Source organism: Cucurbita maxima, unplaced genomic scaffold (genome assembly GCF_002738345.1).
Source record: "Cucurbita maxima cultivar Rimu unplaced genomic scaffold, Cmax_1.0 Cma_Scf00002, whole genome shotgun sequence".
Classification (NCBI taxonomy): Eukaryota; Viridiplantae; Streptophyta; class Magnoliopsida; order Cucurbitales; family Cucurbitaceae; genus Cucurbita; species Cucurbita maxima.
The window spans coordinates 2,248,613-2,268,003 of NW_019272018.1; the positions used below are offsets into that span (position 1 = coordinate 2,248,613).

The window sequence follows — 19,391 nt, forward strand, 5'->3', positions numbered from 1 at the left end:
TTTTTTTTTTTTTTTTTTTTTTTTTTTTTTTTTTTTTTTTTTTTTTTTTTTTTTTTTTTTTTTTTTTAACTTTCAAAGAATTTAATTTTTAAAAAGTTTTAAATAATTTTTTTTTTCTTATTTTACTCCAAATTTTGAAGTAATTTTAGTTTAAAATTAAATTTTTTGATATTTACAAGGAATGTTTAAAATAATTTTATACTTTCAAAGCTTCTAATATTGTTTCTTTATGTTTTGGCTGGTACCAGTTTCTGGCTACTTCAAAATCAAAGGTAAGACTTCGACATTACTCTCGGATTCATATTAAATTAAGACATAACAGTATTTTGAACTTATAATTTCATTGTTTTAATCTATCGAATAATTTGTACGATTCTATATCGATAGATTCGGTAGCAAAGGCTTTATTATCTGCCATAGCAAGTGTGCTAGTTCTATTACTCATCGTCCTTCTAGTAAAACATGCAACCAAAAAGAACAAGAAAACCAAACCATGCGCCTCGAATGACACATCGATATGGTCGGGACTATACCGGTTCACAAAGGATGAGATCAATAAGGCACTCGACTTTGGGAATGAGAGGACGAGTCTAGGACGAGGCAGTGCCGGGCAAGTGTACAAGGGTATGCTACCCAGCGGACAGCTAGTAGCGATCAAGAAGATATTTCAAAGCAACACTTCAGATTCATTCATTAGAGAAGTTGATGGGCTGTCTAGGGTTAGGCATCCCAATTTGGTGTGCCTCTTGGGATGTTGCATTGAGAATGGGGAGCAATATCTTGTGTATGAGTATTGTGAGCAAGGCAACCTGGCTCAGCATCTCATGAGTAAATATCTATTCTCTTCTTTTATTTTATTAATTATTTGATTACGTGACATCCCCATGTAGGTTGGAGAAGAGAACGAAACATTTTTTAAAATCGTAAGGCTGACGGTAATATGTAACAAACCAAATCGGACAACATCTGCTGGCTGTGGGCTTGGGTTGGTACAAATGGTATTAGAGCCAGGTTACCTGGAGGTGTGTCAGCGAGGATGCTGGTCCCCGAGGGGGTGGATTGTGAGATCCCACATCGATTGGAGAGAGGAATGAAACATTTCTTAAAGGTGTGGAAACCTCTCACTAGTAGACGAGTTTTAAAACCGTGAGGCTGACGGTGATACGTAACAGACCACAGCAGACAATATCTGCTAGCGGTGGGCTTGAGCTATTACAAATGGTATTAGAGCCAGGTTAGGTGTGCCAGCAAGGACACTGGCCCCCAAAGAAGTGGATTGTGAAATCTAACATCGGTTGGAGAGGGGAACGAAACATTTCTTAAGGGTGTGGAAACCTCTCCCTAATAGACGGATTTTAAAACCGTAAGGATGACGGCAATACGTAACAAACCAAAGCAGACAATATCTGCTATAACTGGGTTTTGGCTGTTACACATTATTTGTGTGTATGTGTGTTTTTTTTTAATTTTCAATTTTAACAAATATGATTTAGAAGGGTAAATGTGTAAAATCATTAAAGCCGAGAGACCTTTTACCAAACCCTAAACCCTAATTAGTGAATTTGGAGAGATTAAGTTGATGTGAAATTACGAAAAGATCCATGTTGAGATTATATTTTCAAAATGTTACGATATTTTTTAGGAAAAGATACCTTACTATCGTGGGAAACAAGAGTAAAGATTTTAAGACAGTGTGCCCTTGCACTTAGGTATCTTCATCAACGTGCAGATGGTTGCATCGTTCATAGAGACATTAAGGTACAATCTTAATTTCATTAGTTCCTTTATTTTTCAAATCATAAAAAACCACTCCATGTGCGTTAACGAACGTAAAGTGATTATCAAACGAACCCAAAATGATTATCAAACACGGGACAATTTATAATTTCTCTAATGTATTTATTAACGATATGTATGACTTTTTCAGCTCACGAACATACTTTTGACTGAGAAATTAGACGGAAAATTGTCGGATTTTGGGTTGGCAAGGATGTTGGGAATGGATGAGACAAAAGTGTTCACAGATGTTAGAGGAACCATTGGGTACATGGACCCTGAGTACATGAGCAATGCCAAGCTTACTTGTGCAAGTGATATCTATAGTTTTGGCATTGTGGCTCTTCAGCTTCTATCAGGTCAAAAGGTCATTGATTTGGATCTTGATGCAAGAGATCAATTAACAAGAAAGGTATTCACTTCGTTTCTTAAGTTTATCGTATGTATTGTGATCAGGGTCATTGAAATTTTTAGGGTTTTTCTTTTTAAATACGATCGAACGGTATACGATGGTAAAGCCACGTGCAAAAACCTAGTCAGGGTTTGACAAAATCTGATAGAGTTGTAAGCTGATAAATTCCAAAACCCTAAAAATGATCGAGTCAAGCTAGCTCGATTGGTTAGGACTTTTTCATGACGGGTTTAGTTTTCGAATAGTTGGTTTGTTTGATTTTGATAAACGCTCACATATCTCAATTTCCAACATGATTAAACAAAAAATTATTTTACTAGATTACTTACGAACGAAATGACTATTTCTGTAATCACTTCCGAGAATATCCTAACTTGTATGGAGATTTCATTCCAGGCTAAAGATGTAAACATGGGGCTACGACCCTTGAGTGATTTTGAAGATCCAAGACTAAAAGAAGACGTAAACAAAGCAGACTTTGAATCCATTTTACAAGTTGCTGTTCTTTGTGTGGCCAAATCAAGCAAGGGTCGACCCACCATAGACATTGTCTTTGAGGAAATGGACAAAGTCTGGCACAATACACAAGCCAATAAGGTAAGTAGATCTTAAGCTGGTCGAGAAGATTTACTTAAATCGGTTGTACAAAGAAATGAACTGTTTACTAAACCTTTACAAGCGTAATAATTATTTCGAGTAATGTTCCAAAATTTTAAAATATGATTTTGGTTGGTTTCTCAATCTCCTCGATTATTAAATTTTAATTCCATCCAATTTTCACTTTCTCGTTTATTATACTAACAAACAATCAAATGAGATGGTACTGTTTGAAGCATCACTGATTGTTGTGATATTATATTTCGAGGACAGGTGGCAAAGCAACAAATGACCTCACCTGCAACTTCATTGTCTAAGCCATGGGAGGTGGTTCTAGTTTGAAATCTGGATATCAATCAAATGTATGTTTATAAAAAGGAGGGTGTGATTTTCCACCGCTTGTTCATTGGTGGTGACCAATAATAGAGATTTTGAGATTAAAAAGAGCTTAAAGAGAACCATGTATATTATTCGTATGTATGCATATAATACCCCTAGCTACTTGGTGATATCTATGTACAAAAAAAAAAAAAAAAGAAAGAACATGAGATATGCATTCCCCTCTTCATACGAGAATTTTCAACTTTGTTTCTATTGCACGACGTATTTCAATTCCGAGGAAAGAACCCGATAAGGGTTATGTGAATCAATAATTTTCACATACGACTAATTTTCTTAAATCAATTCAGTTTCAATTTCGAAGGAAGGATTAAATTAGAATTATCTTGATGATCAAGAAACACGATAGGTATGTAGAGAACCGATTTTTCTATTCAAAGTTAAACACATACCTATCGTTCATACTAATCATAATGGAGAAGTATCCCGATACAAACGATACACAAAAATGCATGAGGTCTCCATAACTTATAATCATCTTTTATACTTAACATAATGACAAGTGTGGGGACCACGAGACACGTGTCATACAATTTGTCCAATCAAGTCAACAACAGAACCACTAAAATGGTTGGTCTAGGCCATACGTGGGTCCACAAAATCAAATCAAGACAAAATAAATGATTTAAGACATTTAATGTTAATTCAAACTATTTCAATAAGCAGTTAACTCAAACTATTTCAATAAGGTAAAAAACCGTTTCGAGGGACCGACTAAAATGGTTGGAGATCAGTGTCAGAGTAATTTCATGCCAAAAACTTCATTCAAATAAAAAATAAAAAATGACCATGAAATTAAGAACTTGATAGAAAAGGCATCGAACCAGGACAATTGGACAGTTGGTTAACTGTCATCTTCGCTGGCGGGTTTGATCGCCATTGTTGACAGTCACATCTACAAAATCTCCATGGCCCAATATTCTTCCGTTCGCTTTTGTTTGTCTTCTAATTCATACTCGATTGACCTACTCCATTTACCCACCTTTGAATTTCTCTCACTTTCCCAATTCTTCCGATCATTTCTTCTTCGGAAGTTTTAATCTCATTTTCTTCCCGATCAATCCCCTGCCAAATTCCATGGAGCACTTGGAAACCGCCCCACAATCTCCCCCGATCAATCCCCTGCCAAATTCCATGCACCGCTTGGAAATCACCCCACAATCTCCCCATTCTTCTTCCAGTCGTTCCAGTGATGCCTCTTTATCCACGGACTCGGACGGCGATGGCGATGGCGACGGCGACGGCCACTGTGATCTCATTTTCTCTTCTTCGGGTTCGTATCTCGTCTTTTTCTCTATTCCAAAGGTGGAGGTATTTTTGTTGTTCTATGGAAATTGAGACTTCTGGTCTTTTATCCCCATTGTCATAGAATGAATATTGGAATCGATGAAACTCTAGTACGTTGTGTTAGTATTTCTGCATTTTGGATGCTTTAATACGCATTGTTACTCCAAGTAAAGATTCTTGTTCATGCCAGAATCGTCCCAAGAATTCCTTGGAATTTAGGTTGTAAAATTTTTGAAATTGTGTTTTGAGGGATTTATTAAATACTCAAGGGGTTTGAAAGTTGCTTCAGTCATCACTTGTGGACAATATTTGGTGATAAAATCTCATGGGTGTTTACAATATTTACTAAATACTATTTAGATCTTTGAACCTCTTATGTTTCTCCTGGCCGTAATTGAAATCTCCCATCAATTTACAATAATGATTATAAGCGACTTTTTATGTGGGAAGGTGTTGACGATGGTGGGATCTCATTTAGTCAAGTGGGAGGTTGTACATCTCATCTCCATAATTTAGACGAATTTGGAATTTGGATTCGACACTTAATGATCTTGATATTCCCGTGTGACATAACTACATTATCTACTTGTTTGAAGTAATTCTAAGAGTGAAAACTATCCCCACATACTAACACATGTCCTTTTAGTATAGTTTATCCCAACTCACTTGTTTATTAATTTTTGGAAATCACCCAACATAGGATTGCTCCAAATTAAGCACACTTAGCTTTGGAGGTCCTTTGATTGAGGCAACGAAAAAAGAAGGTGAACATTGTTGGTATAGGTAGTAACTATAAATTCTTTTAGGCCTTTCTCAGTATCACTCTCATTTAGACGTGGTCTTGGTTCATTCATGTACTCTTCCTTTACTCAAACATCACATACCCACCAACTTCCGTCTTGGTTCATCCCTAAACCACATTAAATAGAGAGAGATTCCATTCTGGTATCATTTGTAATGCTTCATACCTATGATTTGGAATAGAATTTGAAATTTGGATTGACACCTAATGACCTCAGTATTCCCTTACATCCTCTGTGACTTGAGCATGTTACCTATTTGTCCTGAATTACTTCTAAGAGTGAGGACTATCCCTACATACCAATAGTAGTCCTTTTAGCATGCTTTTTTGAAATTATCAGGAGGTCACCTAACATAAGATTGCTCCAAACTAAGCACACTTAACTTTAGAATTCTTAGGATTGAGCTACCAAAAAAGAAATTCTACCTTATTGATACATGTAGTAACTATTAATTGTTTTAAACATTTCTTAACCATCATATTCTCAGAATCACTCTTATTCGAATATGGTCTCTGTTCATTTCATGTACTTCTCGTTTATTTGAGCGTCACATAAGTGATGTCAAGGTTGTTGGATCTTGTGGGTTTGGGCAGCGGTAAATTGAGATTGTGCAAGGCATTGTTGGCTTGATTGTCACCTTTCCCCTTGGAGGTTAGTGTTTTGTGGCATGGGTTATTATGAGCAAATATGGTTCTCAATTTTTTAGTAGGCTTTGAGTTGTGGATCTAAAGACGAACACAAAACATTGGAAAGCTACCAGTTTTGGTTTTCCTTTTTTTATCCAAGTTTGTGAAGTGCTATGGGCGTGGGGGATGACTCAAATACTTACTTTAAGAGTCTTTTTAATACTATGTTCCCTTGCTTGTTGTAACACCAGGAATTTTAAGAAAATAAATAAAAGATTTATTTTTTCAAAAAAAGAATGGAAAGAAGGAAAATTGACATGCATGCAAGTTGGAGAAGATGACCGTATAGTCAACGATTAACTTCTCAACCTTCGCTTTAACGAATTTGTAGCTAGCCATTTTCATCATTTTTATTGTTTTTACTTAATTTAGGGCATATTGAGAAATTTTGGAGAAATTTGGAATACCCTTGAAGACCAAAGACAAGTTCAGGAAGTCTACAATCAAGTAGGTAACCATATGGAGCAAGTTTCTAAGAAATACTTGTAGGAGTCGATTAAGATTGAGGACGATGATTGAGTATTATGTTTAGGAGCCTAGTTTAACCTAATCTCATGATAACTTTGCTGAGATAATGTGAATAGTTTACAACTTAGTCCTATTTATAGTTATATTGCTTCCGCACGCATGATTTGTGAACTCTGATTGACCATTAGGCTTTTATGTTTTCTAGAATGCTAAGGTTGGATTATTATCATGTAATGAGCATGACGAGCATGTTGTATGCCTTTATACATTATTATGCATGATTTAGGGCTTGGATAACCCTTTATTGCCTAGCCATGAGTTGGACTAATTGATATGTGCCATAGAGCGCTAATTATTGTTACCATAGACCATGAGTTACTGTTTCACGTGTTTTGGTCCTAGTTCCTAGTCATGAGTTCCATAGCCTCCTTGGGTTGACCACGTACCTTGTAGGGATGGATAGGGCACAACATTTATCCGTGAATTAACCAACAGTGGTTATGGTCTACTTGTTACACATGGCTTAGTTATCACCCATATAGGATATCAGTAGCCATAGAGAGTATACTACTGTAGTTCATATCGATGGTGCCTAGTGGGGAGAGCCATAGCCGTTTTATTGATCCAGCCTGAGTGGCGTATTGATAGGTAGTTTTACTGTTCGTGCCTGAAAAGGCAAAGTAACAAATAGTTACTGTTCCTAAGATAGGTAGTTTTACTGTTCTAACCTGATGAGGGTGCATGAGCCGGTAGTTTACTGTCTCAGCCTGGAAAGGGCATAGTGACATGTAATTTTATTGTTCTAACTCGATGAGGGTACATGAGTAGGTAGTTATTGTTCCAGCCTGGAATGTGTGTGGTGACAGGTAGTTTACTGATCTTAGGAACAAGTAAATGTTGCCCAACGCCATTAGGGAGAATCCATTGATTAGAGCTTAGTAGGAAGATATGTATGGAGTACGGTCACCGTTTAGAGCAAAAAGGGCTCCTCTAGACTTATGAGTATTACCCTAGGGTCCTTCCATGAGCCATAGCGACTCGAGGCACACTTTGAGCAAGACTGATGAATGACCTGGACATACTTGAAGCCTAGAGCCAAGAGAAAATAGAAAACCTCGTGGTTGTAAACTTTAGAGGGATTGAGTACTCCTTAAAGGAGGTATACTGAGGGGATAAGCACAGTGACCTACCCAGTTTGGTATAGCCGTTTAGCCCAGTTTGGGCGATCATTAAAAATAGTTATGAGCACATAGTTTAAGTTTTCGTGTATAGGACTAAGTTCGACAAGAGTCTACAAGTAGGTTGCTTACTAAGTATTTTATAGTCATTGCATGTTATTCTATTTTTTTCAGATGGAGTGTAGACTACTATTGATGGCGGGAGCATGCAGAGCCGTGTAGCTACAGGGGGTGCCCTTTAGATCGAGTAGTCTTCCTTGTCATTTTATTATTATTTTAAATGTTACTTCTCGAAATTTATGTATTTTTTTGTAAACCGTTTTCAATTGACTCTGCGGATATTACCCTTAAACTACTTTTATGTTGGTTTCGAATGCATTTTTAAATTTTAAATTCCTTCTGTCTCCCGTTTTACAAAAGGAAAATTTACCGCCCTTCTTACCCTTGACTGTATGTGGCAACCTGTGATTTGAGGTATTGAAAATCAGGTCGTTACACTTGTACTCTTTATCGTTAATGAGACTATGTACTTGGTTTATGTAATATCTTCTTTGGGTATTTGTAACTCATTTTTTCTTGGATTCTGTTACCCTTTGTTGGATCCCGGAGAGGACATTTTCTATGACTCTTTTGTCATTGTTAGGGGGTAAGAAGAGATATTTGTTATTGGGCTCCCATGTCTTCATTGAGGTTTTCTTGTAGATCATTTTTCATTCTTCCATACGATCCTTCCTCTAGTCACCCAATTTTTTCTTGATGTGGAAGATTAATAAATCCAAAAAGGTTAAGTTCTTTTCTTGTAGGTCTGGCATGGGAGAGTTAGCACATTGGACCACTTGTATTATTTGTCCTTTTTGTTTAGCACAAGAGTACATTTGAGGATTTTGATCATGTCCTTTGGAGTTCGCTTGTTCTCTTGAGTTTTTTTTTTTTTGGTGTTTCTTTGGCTCAAAATAAAGAGTTTGTTCTATGATGGAGGAGGTCCTTAAGCATCTTTTGTTTCATTACAGTTTCATGATAAGGGTTCAATCTTGTGAGGAGTTAGGTTTTTATTTATTTATTTACTTTGCTGTTTCGAGGGGCCTTTATATTGAGGCGAAGAATAAGAATTTGCAGTTTTGACTGAAAAAAGAAGAATTTCAGAGATTGAATGGGAACATACCGTAATAATTGCCAGACTTCATTATTGAGGTGCTGAAGAAAGATGTGTTATTAATGCCTTTGATACTCACAAGGCTCTTATGCTACGTCCAAATGAGAATCAGTCTTGAGTGAAAGTAGGAATTTCTTATCTTAAATTTGAAAAATGTAAAACACAAACACGTGGCTTCTTCGAAGTCACCCCATGCAATGTGGGTTGGATTAAAGTCTAAGGTCTTCTTCCTATTGATCTATGGAGAAAGAGGAATCTGAAGGGAAAAAGCGTGCAGAATATTTTGTCTTTAACTATAAGTAATGAAATGAAATAAATTCAAAGATCAACTTCTGAAAATCGGTGAAGCGAATGATCACTCCAAAAAATTTATATGGAAGTGTCTCCTCATACTTGCTGTCAGAGGTAGGGAAATCATTTCTTCTGGGCTGTTGCATGATGCAACTTTTGAAGCATGAGAGACATTATTTTAAAAATCAGACTGCTAATAATGGAAGTGGTTATTGTTGCTTTTTTCGAGATCTTCTTTGGCGGTTTTCTTCTTCAATGTTTTATTTATCTTTTGGCTCTTGTAATATTTGGAGGTCATTACTTTATTTGTTTGGTTTTCGTTATTTGAAGGCCATTACTTTGTTTGTTTGGTTGTTTTGTTTCCTCCATCCCTTGGGAAATTTGTATCCTTGAACATTTTTCTGTCTTTCATCTATCAATGATTTGTTTGTTTCTGGTTAAATGAAGAATTCTGCCACATAACCCATCCCAGAAACATCTTCCTACAATTGCACACTGCTGTAAATTGGTTGGATGCACGCATCTATGAAAATAAATGTGGGACTTTGGATTTTTTGTTAAGCTATATGCTCTCCTATATCTGAATATGCTTTCAGGAAATACTGACAGGAGTTCATCTGGAGATAATACTCAAAGTGAATCATCAGTGGGTAGGGAATTGGATTCTTCAAGTCAGCTTACCAAGAGACAGAGTCATGCATTCAATCATTTATTTCCACATATTTTTGATGAAAAAGTTTCTCTCAGGAAGAAGGTATGTTAAATTTCTTTTGAGTTGGCATACTACTTTATGTTTTTTTGACAAATTTACTAAAAGCATATGATTTCATTCAATAGTGATGCAATAACTAGATGATTATATTAAAAAAGCACTTTGAGAAATAAGCCAAATGATTTTGAAAATAGTTTCTGTATGATATATGACATGCTGAGTTTATACAAAGTATGAGAATAACAAGACACCAATCTAATCCAACTTTAGCTCGTGTAAGCTGCCGCCTCAACCGTGCCATCAAGCCTCATCTAAAAAGAAAATTGAAGTAGCAAGGATGAGTATAAAAATATATTCAGTAAGTAGCCCACTGGTGGTTATTAGTTCGTTATTAAATCTTACCATATTCATTTTGTTCGTTCGTTCGGTGTCCTATTCTTATTTGAGAGTTTGTTCCCAAGTAAAGGATCTTTTTAGGCTACACCCTAGGTTTATTCGTTCCACCTAAGCTCAACTTAGGATAATTAGCGGAAGCTATCAAATTTTCATCTCTTGGTCTTATTTGGACCTCCAGCCCTCAAAGTTCATCTTAAGTTCTTAAGGTATCTTAGATCATCGTTTTGCTAGTCCCCTTCATCATTATCATCGTTCTAGATCTGTATCATAGGCCCATGAGGTGCTACTCTAACGTCAATTTCAACCCATAATCCTTGTTCACAAGGGATGTAGCAACCCTCTGCTAACAAGTTCTCATTTACTTATATGGTCCTTGCTGTCATTTGAACAAGATCACTATTAGGAAGTGGTTGGAAACCCCCTAACCACAACCACAATACACTTTCAACCAACTTTCAAGGGTACAAGGGAAGACCCTTGCTCACAGGGTACAAGTATAAAATCATGCCAGTTCTAAAATAGTTATCCGGATCCTCAACACAGTCTAGCTGAGTTCACGATTAGGGGTTTCCAAATCCCTAATCATCCCTGTATAACCACATTAGCATCACATGCACAAACAAATCATCAACCGGGACATAGCAAATTATTCTGAACACGAATACCTAGTCATGTGTTTGATTTCATTTAGCTCAGAGTTCAATCCATCAATTTCTAGAAGTGCGTGCATCATAACAGTTTGCTATGCTTATCATGGATCAAGTCAGTTCACTTTAGTCTCAAATTCTTATAACATGCTCTCTACAAGCATAGCTAAATCCAAAGTTTCAAGGTGCTACTTGATATGCACAACACTTTTTGTTCGAGTTTGGGCCTCCAAAAATTCCAAATTTCACCGAACTCTTCAAAAAGGTCCTACATTTAAAAAAATTATGAGGAGCTAAAACGATTGAATTGCACAAATTGGGGAAATCCAGTGCGATTGGACCGGACCAGTCTACGTGAACCGGTCTTCACTGACCTGTCTTCTTCCTCGTGCGTCTCTTGGTCTGCCGTCTGGTTCTCTCAAACTGCACCACGATAGGCCGTGATTCCTTCAACAAACTGGTAGAGAGTTCATTCCAGCTGAAATTTGTACTTTTTGGCCTCCCTTGCATGTCATCCCTGCTCCTCCTCTGCTCTCGCCGGCCACAGCATATGGTGGCAATAACTCACGCGTTTTCGGCCATTTATTCATTTATTTTTAAAAAACAGATATTACATTGGGTTTCAATTCTCTGCTTTCTCTCTCTCTCACACATATATGCACACACTTTTATTAAAAATGATAGTCGTTCAAGATCAACTAGACATAAACAACAAACTTATCATTTCTTTTCTCTCCGTACATCTCTCCCATCCCACACCCTTTCCACTGTTCACATGTCACCCAACCAGCTAACTTGATTCTTTATTCTTCTCAATGATTCGTAAGACCTTATCCATTGACGAAAGCTGTGACCTTTGTATCATTGAATCATCAAGAGACTAATCCTTCACCTTTACTCTGAAAATTGATCTCATTCTTGGTTGATCACTGGTTTCACTACACTAATAGACTGCCCTTAAACCAAAAGTTTTTTAAAGAGAGTCGTCTTGATAAATATGTGCTTTGGATCAAAAAGATATCCAATAGGATAGGCCATTGGGTAGAGATTGCTAAGCTTGGAGTGAATGAGGCTTAAATAAGATTATCAAATCTATTGGTGAAAACAAGACTGGCCGGAAGCAGTTCCTTGCTCTTCTTAAAAGGACCTCCGCAACCACCATCCCACATCCTTTAATGCCAACACTTCATTTATTGCCTCAACGTGAAAGGCCAATCATCATAAGATCGACTCACGACCTTATACCTCAACACAGTCAGGGACAAAGGACCAGCCTCTAAAGACTCCTCATCTATTGTTTGAGTCATCAAAATTCTATCTAGAAAGATCAAAGAAAACCTGTTCAGTTTTGTGCCAGCCACTGTATCTGCCATCAACCTCATCTGCACCCATGTTGGTTTATGTTGATCCATTCTTTAATCAAGATCCTCACATCTGATATGATGCTGGAATCCATGGCCAAATTCCTCAAGTTTCTTTGGAGATTGAATCCATGCACCCTGCAATGATTCAAAAACCCACCTCACTCGTGCGTACAGACCTCACATGTGCCTTCCACAATTTTATCAGAACTGTATCATGGAGCCACATTCTCATGTTAATTTTCCCTGTTCCATCAGTTGACCCCTCACCACAAGCTTTTGTACCTCAATCTGATTTCCCCGTACAGCCTACCATACCTACTTCCTCTTCTAGCACAAATCCCTTTGACACACCTCTCACATGCCCATTGCCTTCGATATCTGCTCCTTTTCCTAATCCACCTTCGACTTTAAAAACAAAGTTTGAAAGCACAAACCTTCTCAACCTCAATTTTTCCCAATCCTTTGGTCACCTGACCTACTTCACCCTTACACCTGCCAAGTCCATAAAACTTGAAAAAAATTTACTATGATGTAGTGTACATCTTCTCTGTTTGGACAAATATATTTTATAATTATATGCTCCTCTTACAAAGTTATAAGTCAAAATTGTGTTTGCAGCTCAAGTTGTTGAAAAAGGTTGCCACAGTTCAAGAAGATGGAACTGTGCAAATGGAAGTTCCAGAAGGCATTCAATCGGAAAACTTCCATTTTGAAACTGGTATTATGCATGATGGAGCTGTAGAAGATGAACCCCTAGACGTTCCATTCACCCCCCCACTACAAATTGTGATGCTCATAGTTGGTACAAGAGGGGATGTACAACCTTTCGTTGCCATTGGGAAGCGATTGCAGGTTCTCCTCACTTTCTCTGTTTCTTTTATCTAATTTTAACTGATTTTTCATTTGTTGACCTTTCGTTTTTATTATTATTATTATTTTTTGTTTACATGTATTGGTTTAACAATTTTATCACCATTGCCTTGTTACATGCGATTTTTTTCAGATATGATCTTGGCTGAGATATAATCTAACAAACCTTGTGAAGCCCTTATGGTGTTGTATTGTTGTGAACTTTGAACCTTTTAACTCATTACATGCCTCCCCTTGGCATTTTAATGAGACAAAATAATAAAAATTGGATATCTTTACAATTTTTCTTGAAATTAAAAGTTGAACAATTTATAAACATGCTACAATATTTTGAGGAAAAAAGAGTATCATTGTGGAAAAGAAAATGTCACGGTAGTACTGGCTTCACTACTTAACTACTAAGTCTTTATTTAAGTTCAATGTTCTTTGTATGTTAACCTCTAGTTGTAAATTCATGTGATACCTCATCAACATTTGCATGGTCCCAGTGCCTGGGGTTGACTTATATAATGCAAGGGGGCCATTTATACATGCGCGCACACACACACATGTATAGTGCATCTTGAATCGTTTGAAAATTTTATATTTCTATGTGTAGTGCAAAACAAGTGGATTGATATCATACTTACTCCTAACCTCTTAAGGTTTATATAATAAAATAGCATTATTAAATACAAACCTAATATATTTATATCTATTACTAATAACTTTAATTAGAATTCTTATTATATTTTTATAACATAATTTGTTGGCTTCCAAAATATATTATCCAAACTATATTATCTGCGTTTGACACTTTAGGCATTGTGACTTGCAAATGTTTCGTTCATATTGGCTTAATTTTCTGTTGGAACTTTTAGGTTAGATCTTGTTGTAGTATAGAAGTTTGTACTGATCAACTAAATTTTTGTCCCGTTTTGATTGTAGCAAAGGATTAATATGCTTCCTACATGGAACTGAGGAATTGGTTTCCTAATCAAATCCCATGAACCCTTTCTAAATATGCATTAAGATACAGGCCCTGTTCTTCAAAAAACTTGATAGGTTAACTTAATTTTAAGTTGACAGATGATACATTACTTGCAGGAGTATGGCCATAGAGTTAGATTGGCAACTCATGCAAATTTTAAAGATTTTGTACTCTCTACTGGACTGGAGTTCTTTCCTTTAGGAGGAGATGCTAAAGTTCTTGCAGATTGTAAGTGCTCTGATTATTTTCCCATATGTTTTTGCATCACATTCAAAAGGCTATAGCAATGAACACATTCAAAATGCTGTGGAAATGAAGGCAATGAACACATCAGTATTTATTTAGAAAGTGAAAAAAGAAAAAGAAAAAGAAGAACTGCACCTGAAAGACACAACAATGATGGACATAATCTGCATACACTCCTCTCCTGCTGCCTCTTTGAAAAAGCTAGCTATGCTACTAACTCTCTTCTGGGTATTGCTTATTTCTTACAGATATGGTTAAGAACAAAGGATTCCTTCCATCTGGACCTTCGGAGATACATGCCCAACGAAATCATTTGAAGGATATTATTTTCTCATTGCTTCCTGCATGCCAGGATGACGATCCAGAATCTAAAATTCCATTTAAAGCAGATGCAATAATTGCTAATCCGCCTGCATATGGTTAGAACCAAATTTATTATTCTATGTTCTTTTTCTTGGGTTTTCTTAGTTTTTTACTTATAATCTTCTCTCCTTGTGCTTCCATATATTCCCTGCCCTTTAAACATGGGTTAGAGTCTTTTTGGTTAATAAATAATTTTTCACTTTGACAAGTGACTGAAAACTCCTTGGATTGGCAGCCAGTTTTCGACTGATTCAATGGAATAAACTGTAGCGACCCAATTTTCGATGTCTCGAATCACAGGTTTCCACGTACGCTCAAGGGTAAAAAGGACGGTTAAATTTTCTTTTGTAAAATAGGAGACACAAGAAATTTAAAATTTAAATATGCATTCAAAACCAACATAAAAGTAGTTAAAGGTACAAGCAATATCCAAGGAGTTAAGTAAACGGTTTACAAAAGATACATAAGTTTCAAGAAGAAACATTTAAAATAATAATAAAATGACAAGAAGGATGACGACTCGATCTAAAAGGGCACCCCTTGTAGCTGCATGACTCCGACGCTCCCGCTATCAACAATGGTCTGTACTCCATCTGAAAAAATAGAATAACATGGAATAAGTATAAAAATAGTAAGTAAGCAACCTACTTGTAGGCTCTCGGTACTTATACTTCAGCTCTAGTCTATTCTTGCCATATAAGGCTTATGCATAACTCTATGCACTACTACTTCCTAAGAGTACTTATTAGGCTCTTAGCAAGCTCTAGTTTACTTAGACCCTTATGTCAAGCTCTGAGATACATGACCCTCATGACGAGCTCTGAAATACGTGGCCCTTAGGAAGGGCTCTGAAATACATGACCCTTATGAAGGGCTATGCTTTACGTTCTCTTAGGTCCATCCTCAACCTTATGCTAATTGTGCCTAGGTTAAATCTTATAAGTATGGAGGAGCCCTTTGCTCTTAATAAGGTAACTGCACTTTGCACGTGATTGCCTACTGAGCTCTAATCAAAAGGTTCACCCTAGTGGTGTCGTGCAACAACTTTGTAGTCTTAAGATCAATAAATTACCTGTTGCATCACCTTTTTAGGTAGAAACGGTAAGTTGCTTGTTCATATACCCTCCTTGGGTTAGAACAGTAAACTAGGTCTTAGGAACAGTAAACTACCTGCCATATCGTCTTTTAAGGCTAAGACAGTAAACTACTTGTTGCATTGCCTTTTCAAGTAGAAACAACAAACTACCTATTACATTGTGGAAACAGTTAACTACCTGTTGCATCATCTTTTCAAGCGGAAACAATAAACTACTTGTTGTATCGCCTTTTCAGGCGGAAACGGTAATATTCCTGTTATCCCACCCTCTCGGGTTATAACAGTATAAGGTCATGACTCCCCAGTAGACACAACTGTAGTTGCCTCAGTAGTATACTCTCTATGACTCTTGGGATTCTCTATAGGTGATAACTGACTTTGTGTATCAAGTAGATCCTAACTCCCCTTAGCTAGTTCACGAATAGGGGTTGCACCCTAATCGCCCCTATGAGATACCTAGTCAACCCAATGTTTAGTGAACTCTAAAACTAGATAATAACGTAGAACAACAGTATGTGGCCTAACATACTCATAATATGTATTCTAGAGCACATAGCATAATTAGGCATATATGGGTTCCCAAACTCTAAATCATACATTTATAAACATATATAAACATACATCATGCTCAACATGCTCAAACAAGGGGTAGTGAATCAACAATGGCATGTTGGAAAACTTATAAACATATTAACTCTATCAGAGTTAAACATGATTTCGAACATACTCATAATATGTATTCTAGAGCACATAGCATAATTAGGCATATATGGGTTCCCAAACTCTAAATCATACATTTATAAACATATATAAACATACATCATGCTCAACATGCTCAAACAAGGGGTAGTGAATCAACAATGGCATGTTGGAAAACTTATAAACATATTAACTCTATCAGAGTTAAACATGATTTCGAACATACTCATAATATGTATTCTAGAGCACATAGCATAATTAGGCATATATGGGTTCCCAAACTCTAAATCATACATTTATAAACATATATAAACATACATCATGCTCAACATGCTCAAACAAGGGGTAGTGAATCAACAATGGCATGTTGGAAAACTTATAAACATATTAACTCTATCAGAGTTAAACATGATTTCGAACATACTCATAATATGTATTCTAGAGCACATAGCATAATTAGGCATATATGGGTTCCCAAACTCTAAATCATGCATTTATAAACATATATAAACATACATCATGCTCAACATGCTCAAACAAGGGGTAGTGAATCAACCATGGCATGTTGGCAAGTTTTCTAGGCTTAGCTATCATTGAAACTAGCTTAACTAGGCTTTTAAACATGATTTCCAATCATTTGCCCATGGTCCTACTCCACTCCTTCAAGTATTTTTTAAAACTTGTTCCATGTGGTTACTTATTTGTTTGTTGACCTCTTGAGCTTGGTTCGAGTCGTCAAGAATTTCAAATTCTCCAAAATTCCTCAATATGCCCTAAATTAAGAGTCAAGAGAATAAAACTGGTGAAAATGGCTAGCTTCAAATTCTTTAAAAAAGGGATGTAGGTCGAGAAACTAACCGTTGATTGTATGGTTATCTTCTCCAACTTGCATGCGTGTCATTTTGCTTTCCTTCTCTTTTTTCTTTTATTTTGAAAATTCTTTTATTTATTTTCTTAAAAATGTAGGTGTTACATAAACTCCTCCTCAACCGACTCTACTACACTATCACCAAAGACATCATCACATCCTTCAATTTTGAAAGTGCATATACTTTGTTTGAATAGAGAGAAAAGGGAGGACCCTTTGGATGATTTTCTATCCCATTAATGAAGTATCGGAAGAATTTCACCAACTAGAGGGAAATATATATTCTCTCTATGCAAGACGTGTTTACCTTTGTTGACTGGAAATAAATCCTTCCTATGCACAACCCCTGAATTTAACGCCTTTTGCTCACCAACCATGTGAATAAATTGCCACACGTCAGATACAAAATCCAGTGGTCTCATCTCCTTCCCTCAACCCTTTAAATTTACATCTTTGTCTCCCAGAAGTGTTTCCTCCGTTGCTTCCAAGTCTAGGAGCTGTTCCTTGATGGTGATTCTTTTCAAGAAAGTTGTGTCTGAAGCTCCCAAATTCCTGAGTACATCGATTGCTTGGAGATCACTAGAAAGAATGGATTTATAGATTTTTATGCATAAAAAAGCATCAAGATTTAATAGCCTCTTTCAGTTCTCTAAGCTTCTATGTCCAAGCCAGCCTTTTAAGGAGTTATTTGTTCCACCAATCCTATCCTTCATGAGAGAGTTAAAAGGAAAGATGCTGCATCCATGTATTCTCAAACTTAAAGGATGATAGCCCCATTTTTCAGCTCTAAAGGTGATCATAGTAGGGTAGAGGTCAAAGGTAATTCAATCAAACCTTTTAACTGATGCACTAGAAAAATTTGATATACAAGAGTTGGAAGCTATGATTTTTTTTTTTTTAATCAGCAATTGGGCAGGCATATTCTGAAGGCTAGACCAAGAAAATTTACCATTTACAGGGAAAGTCTGTCAATAAATCATTGATTAAATGGAACGGATGAAATGATTCATGCTGCAAGTGGGAGGTTTACCATTAGATTTCTCATGGGATCAGCCAGAGGCATTAAAATCCCCACCAAGGATCCAACTATCACGGTATCAGTACATAGAAAAGATCAGTCAGTAGTACTAAAAAAAGAAGAAATTAGGGACCTCTTGCCAGAATTGGGGCCTTAGAAGGACGCGTTGGAAGGACCGTTAGTGTGCCATAATTTACAACCATCAGTCAAAGAAAATTAAAAAGGAAAGGGTGAAAGCACCTTCAATGACCTCCAATACATTGAAGAACAGGTTGTTCAAAAGGATAAGTATTACACTCGAGGATCCAAGCGCAATGCTTGATTTGTGTTGGAGAATAAAGGCTTTGCCAATGCACATTTCTTCCATGAACCAAGGCCCCTGAAATTCCATGTTAGAAAATTGTTTCGCGGTAAGCAACCCCGTAGTTGGAAGTAGGCAGGTTTTTATATTTGATTGAGGATAACAAGTTTCTTCGGAGACTTCGGTGACTTATTTGGATCAGCAAACCAATTGTCAGATGGTTTAGAGTAAGGAAGGCTAGAGCTCAAGGTCAATGAACCAGAAAATTTCTTGGGATTTTGGCCTGAGAAACCTCAAAAGATGATGAAATATTAGAATGGGTTGATCTCCTCAGCTACTGTAATCGGTCACCTTGAAGGCAGAAAATAAATCATGGTGTTGGCCAATTGATTCTACAAAGAAGTTCTCAGATAGATCTTTGATGGGAGACTTAATTCATACCCAGGGGCCAACGGCAAACATTCTTTTATCTGGTAATTTATGAAGACCCTTATCCAAAGAAAATTTAAGTTTTCCTTGGAAACTTAGAGATGGAGGGATTATTATGGCTGACCAACTTCATCGACATCGAAATTAATATTTTATCGATATTCCATCAAAATTGACTTTCACATTGAAAATCTCTGTCAGGATACCTCATTATTCTTTCAATTGTATTCATTTTGACAGAGGTACTTTTATTAAAATTAAAATGTTATCGAAGATTCTAGGTTGTCTGACTTGATTTCTGTCCATGCTTAATTGGTCATAAGTTTGCCTCAAGTAAGCGCACAAGCACACCCCCCCCCCCC

At 36.6% G+C, this 19,391-nt stretch overlaps 2 protein-coding genes across 6 annotated transcripts in view; both read left to right on the plus strand.

The window, feature by feature from the left end:
* Positions 1 to 3,127, plus strand: part of LOC111496822 (probable leucine-rich repeat receptor-like protein kinase At5g49770) — a 4,647-nt gene extending 1,520 nt beyond the window's left edge. The window contains exons 2-7 of the mRNA XM_023147351.1: positions 249 to 272; positions 388 to 828; positions 1,643 to 1,758; positions 1,928 to 2,188; positions 2,585 to 2,785; positions 3,059 to 3,127. Coding sequence (XP_023003119.1) covers positions 249 to 272; positions 388 to 828; positions 1,643 to 1,758; positions 1,928 to 2,188; positions 2,585 to 2,785; positions 3,059 to 3,127 — 1,112 coding nt within the window. The remainder of the gene's footprint in view (positions 1 to 248; positions 273 to 387; positions 829 to 1,642; positions 1,759 to 1,927; positions 2,189 to 2,584; positions 2,786 to 3,058) is intronic.
* An 899-nt stretch (positions 3,128 to 4,026) lies between these two features.
* The window catches only part of LOC111495892 (sterol 3-beta-glucosyltransferase UGT80A2-like), a 20,427-nt gene continuing 5,062 nt past the window's right edge, over positions 4,027 to 19,391 (plus strand). For 3 of the 5 annotated variants that reach the window (XR_002720391.1, XM_023146053.1, XM_023146060.1), the window contains exons 1-5: positions 4,027 to 4,457; positions 9,647 to 9,804; positions 12,788 to 13,021; positions 14,126 to 14,237; positions 14,504 to 14,674. Coding sequence is in view for 4 of the 5 variants with exons in the window: in XM_023146053.1 (XP_023001821.1) it covers positions 4,262 to 4,457; positions 9,647 to 9,804; positions 12,788 to 13,021; positions 14,126 to 14,237; positions 14,504 to 14,674 (871 nt within the window). In the remaining variant the exon portion in view is untranslated. Of the gene's footprint in view, positions 4,458 to 6,332; positions 6,408 to 9,646; positions 9,805 to 12,787; positions 13,022 to 14,125; positions 14,238 to 14,503; positions 14,675 to 19,391 lie in introns of all 5 variants that reach the window. The other 2 variants (XM_023146071.1, XM_023146078.1) reach the window with 2 other exon arrangements.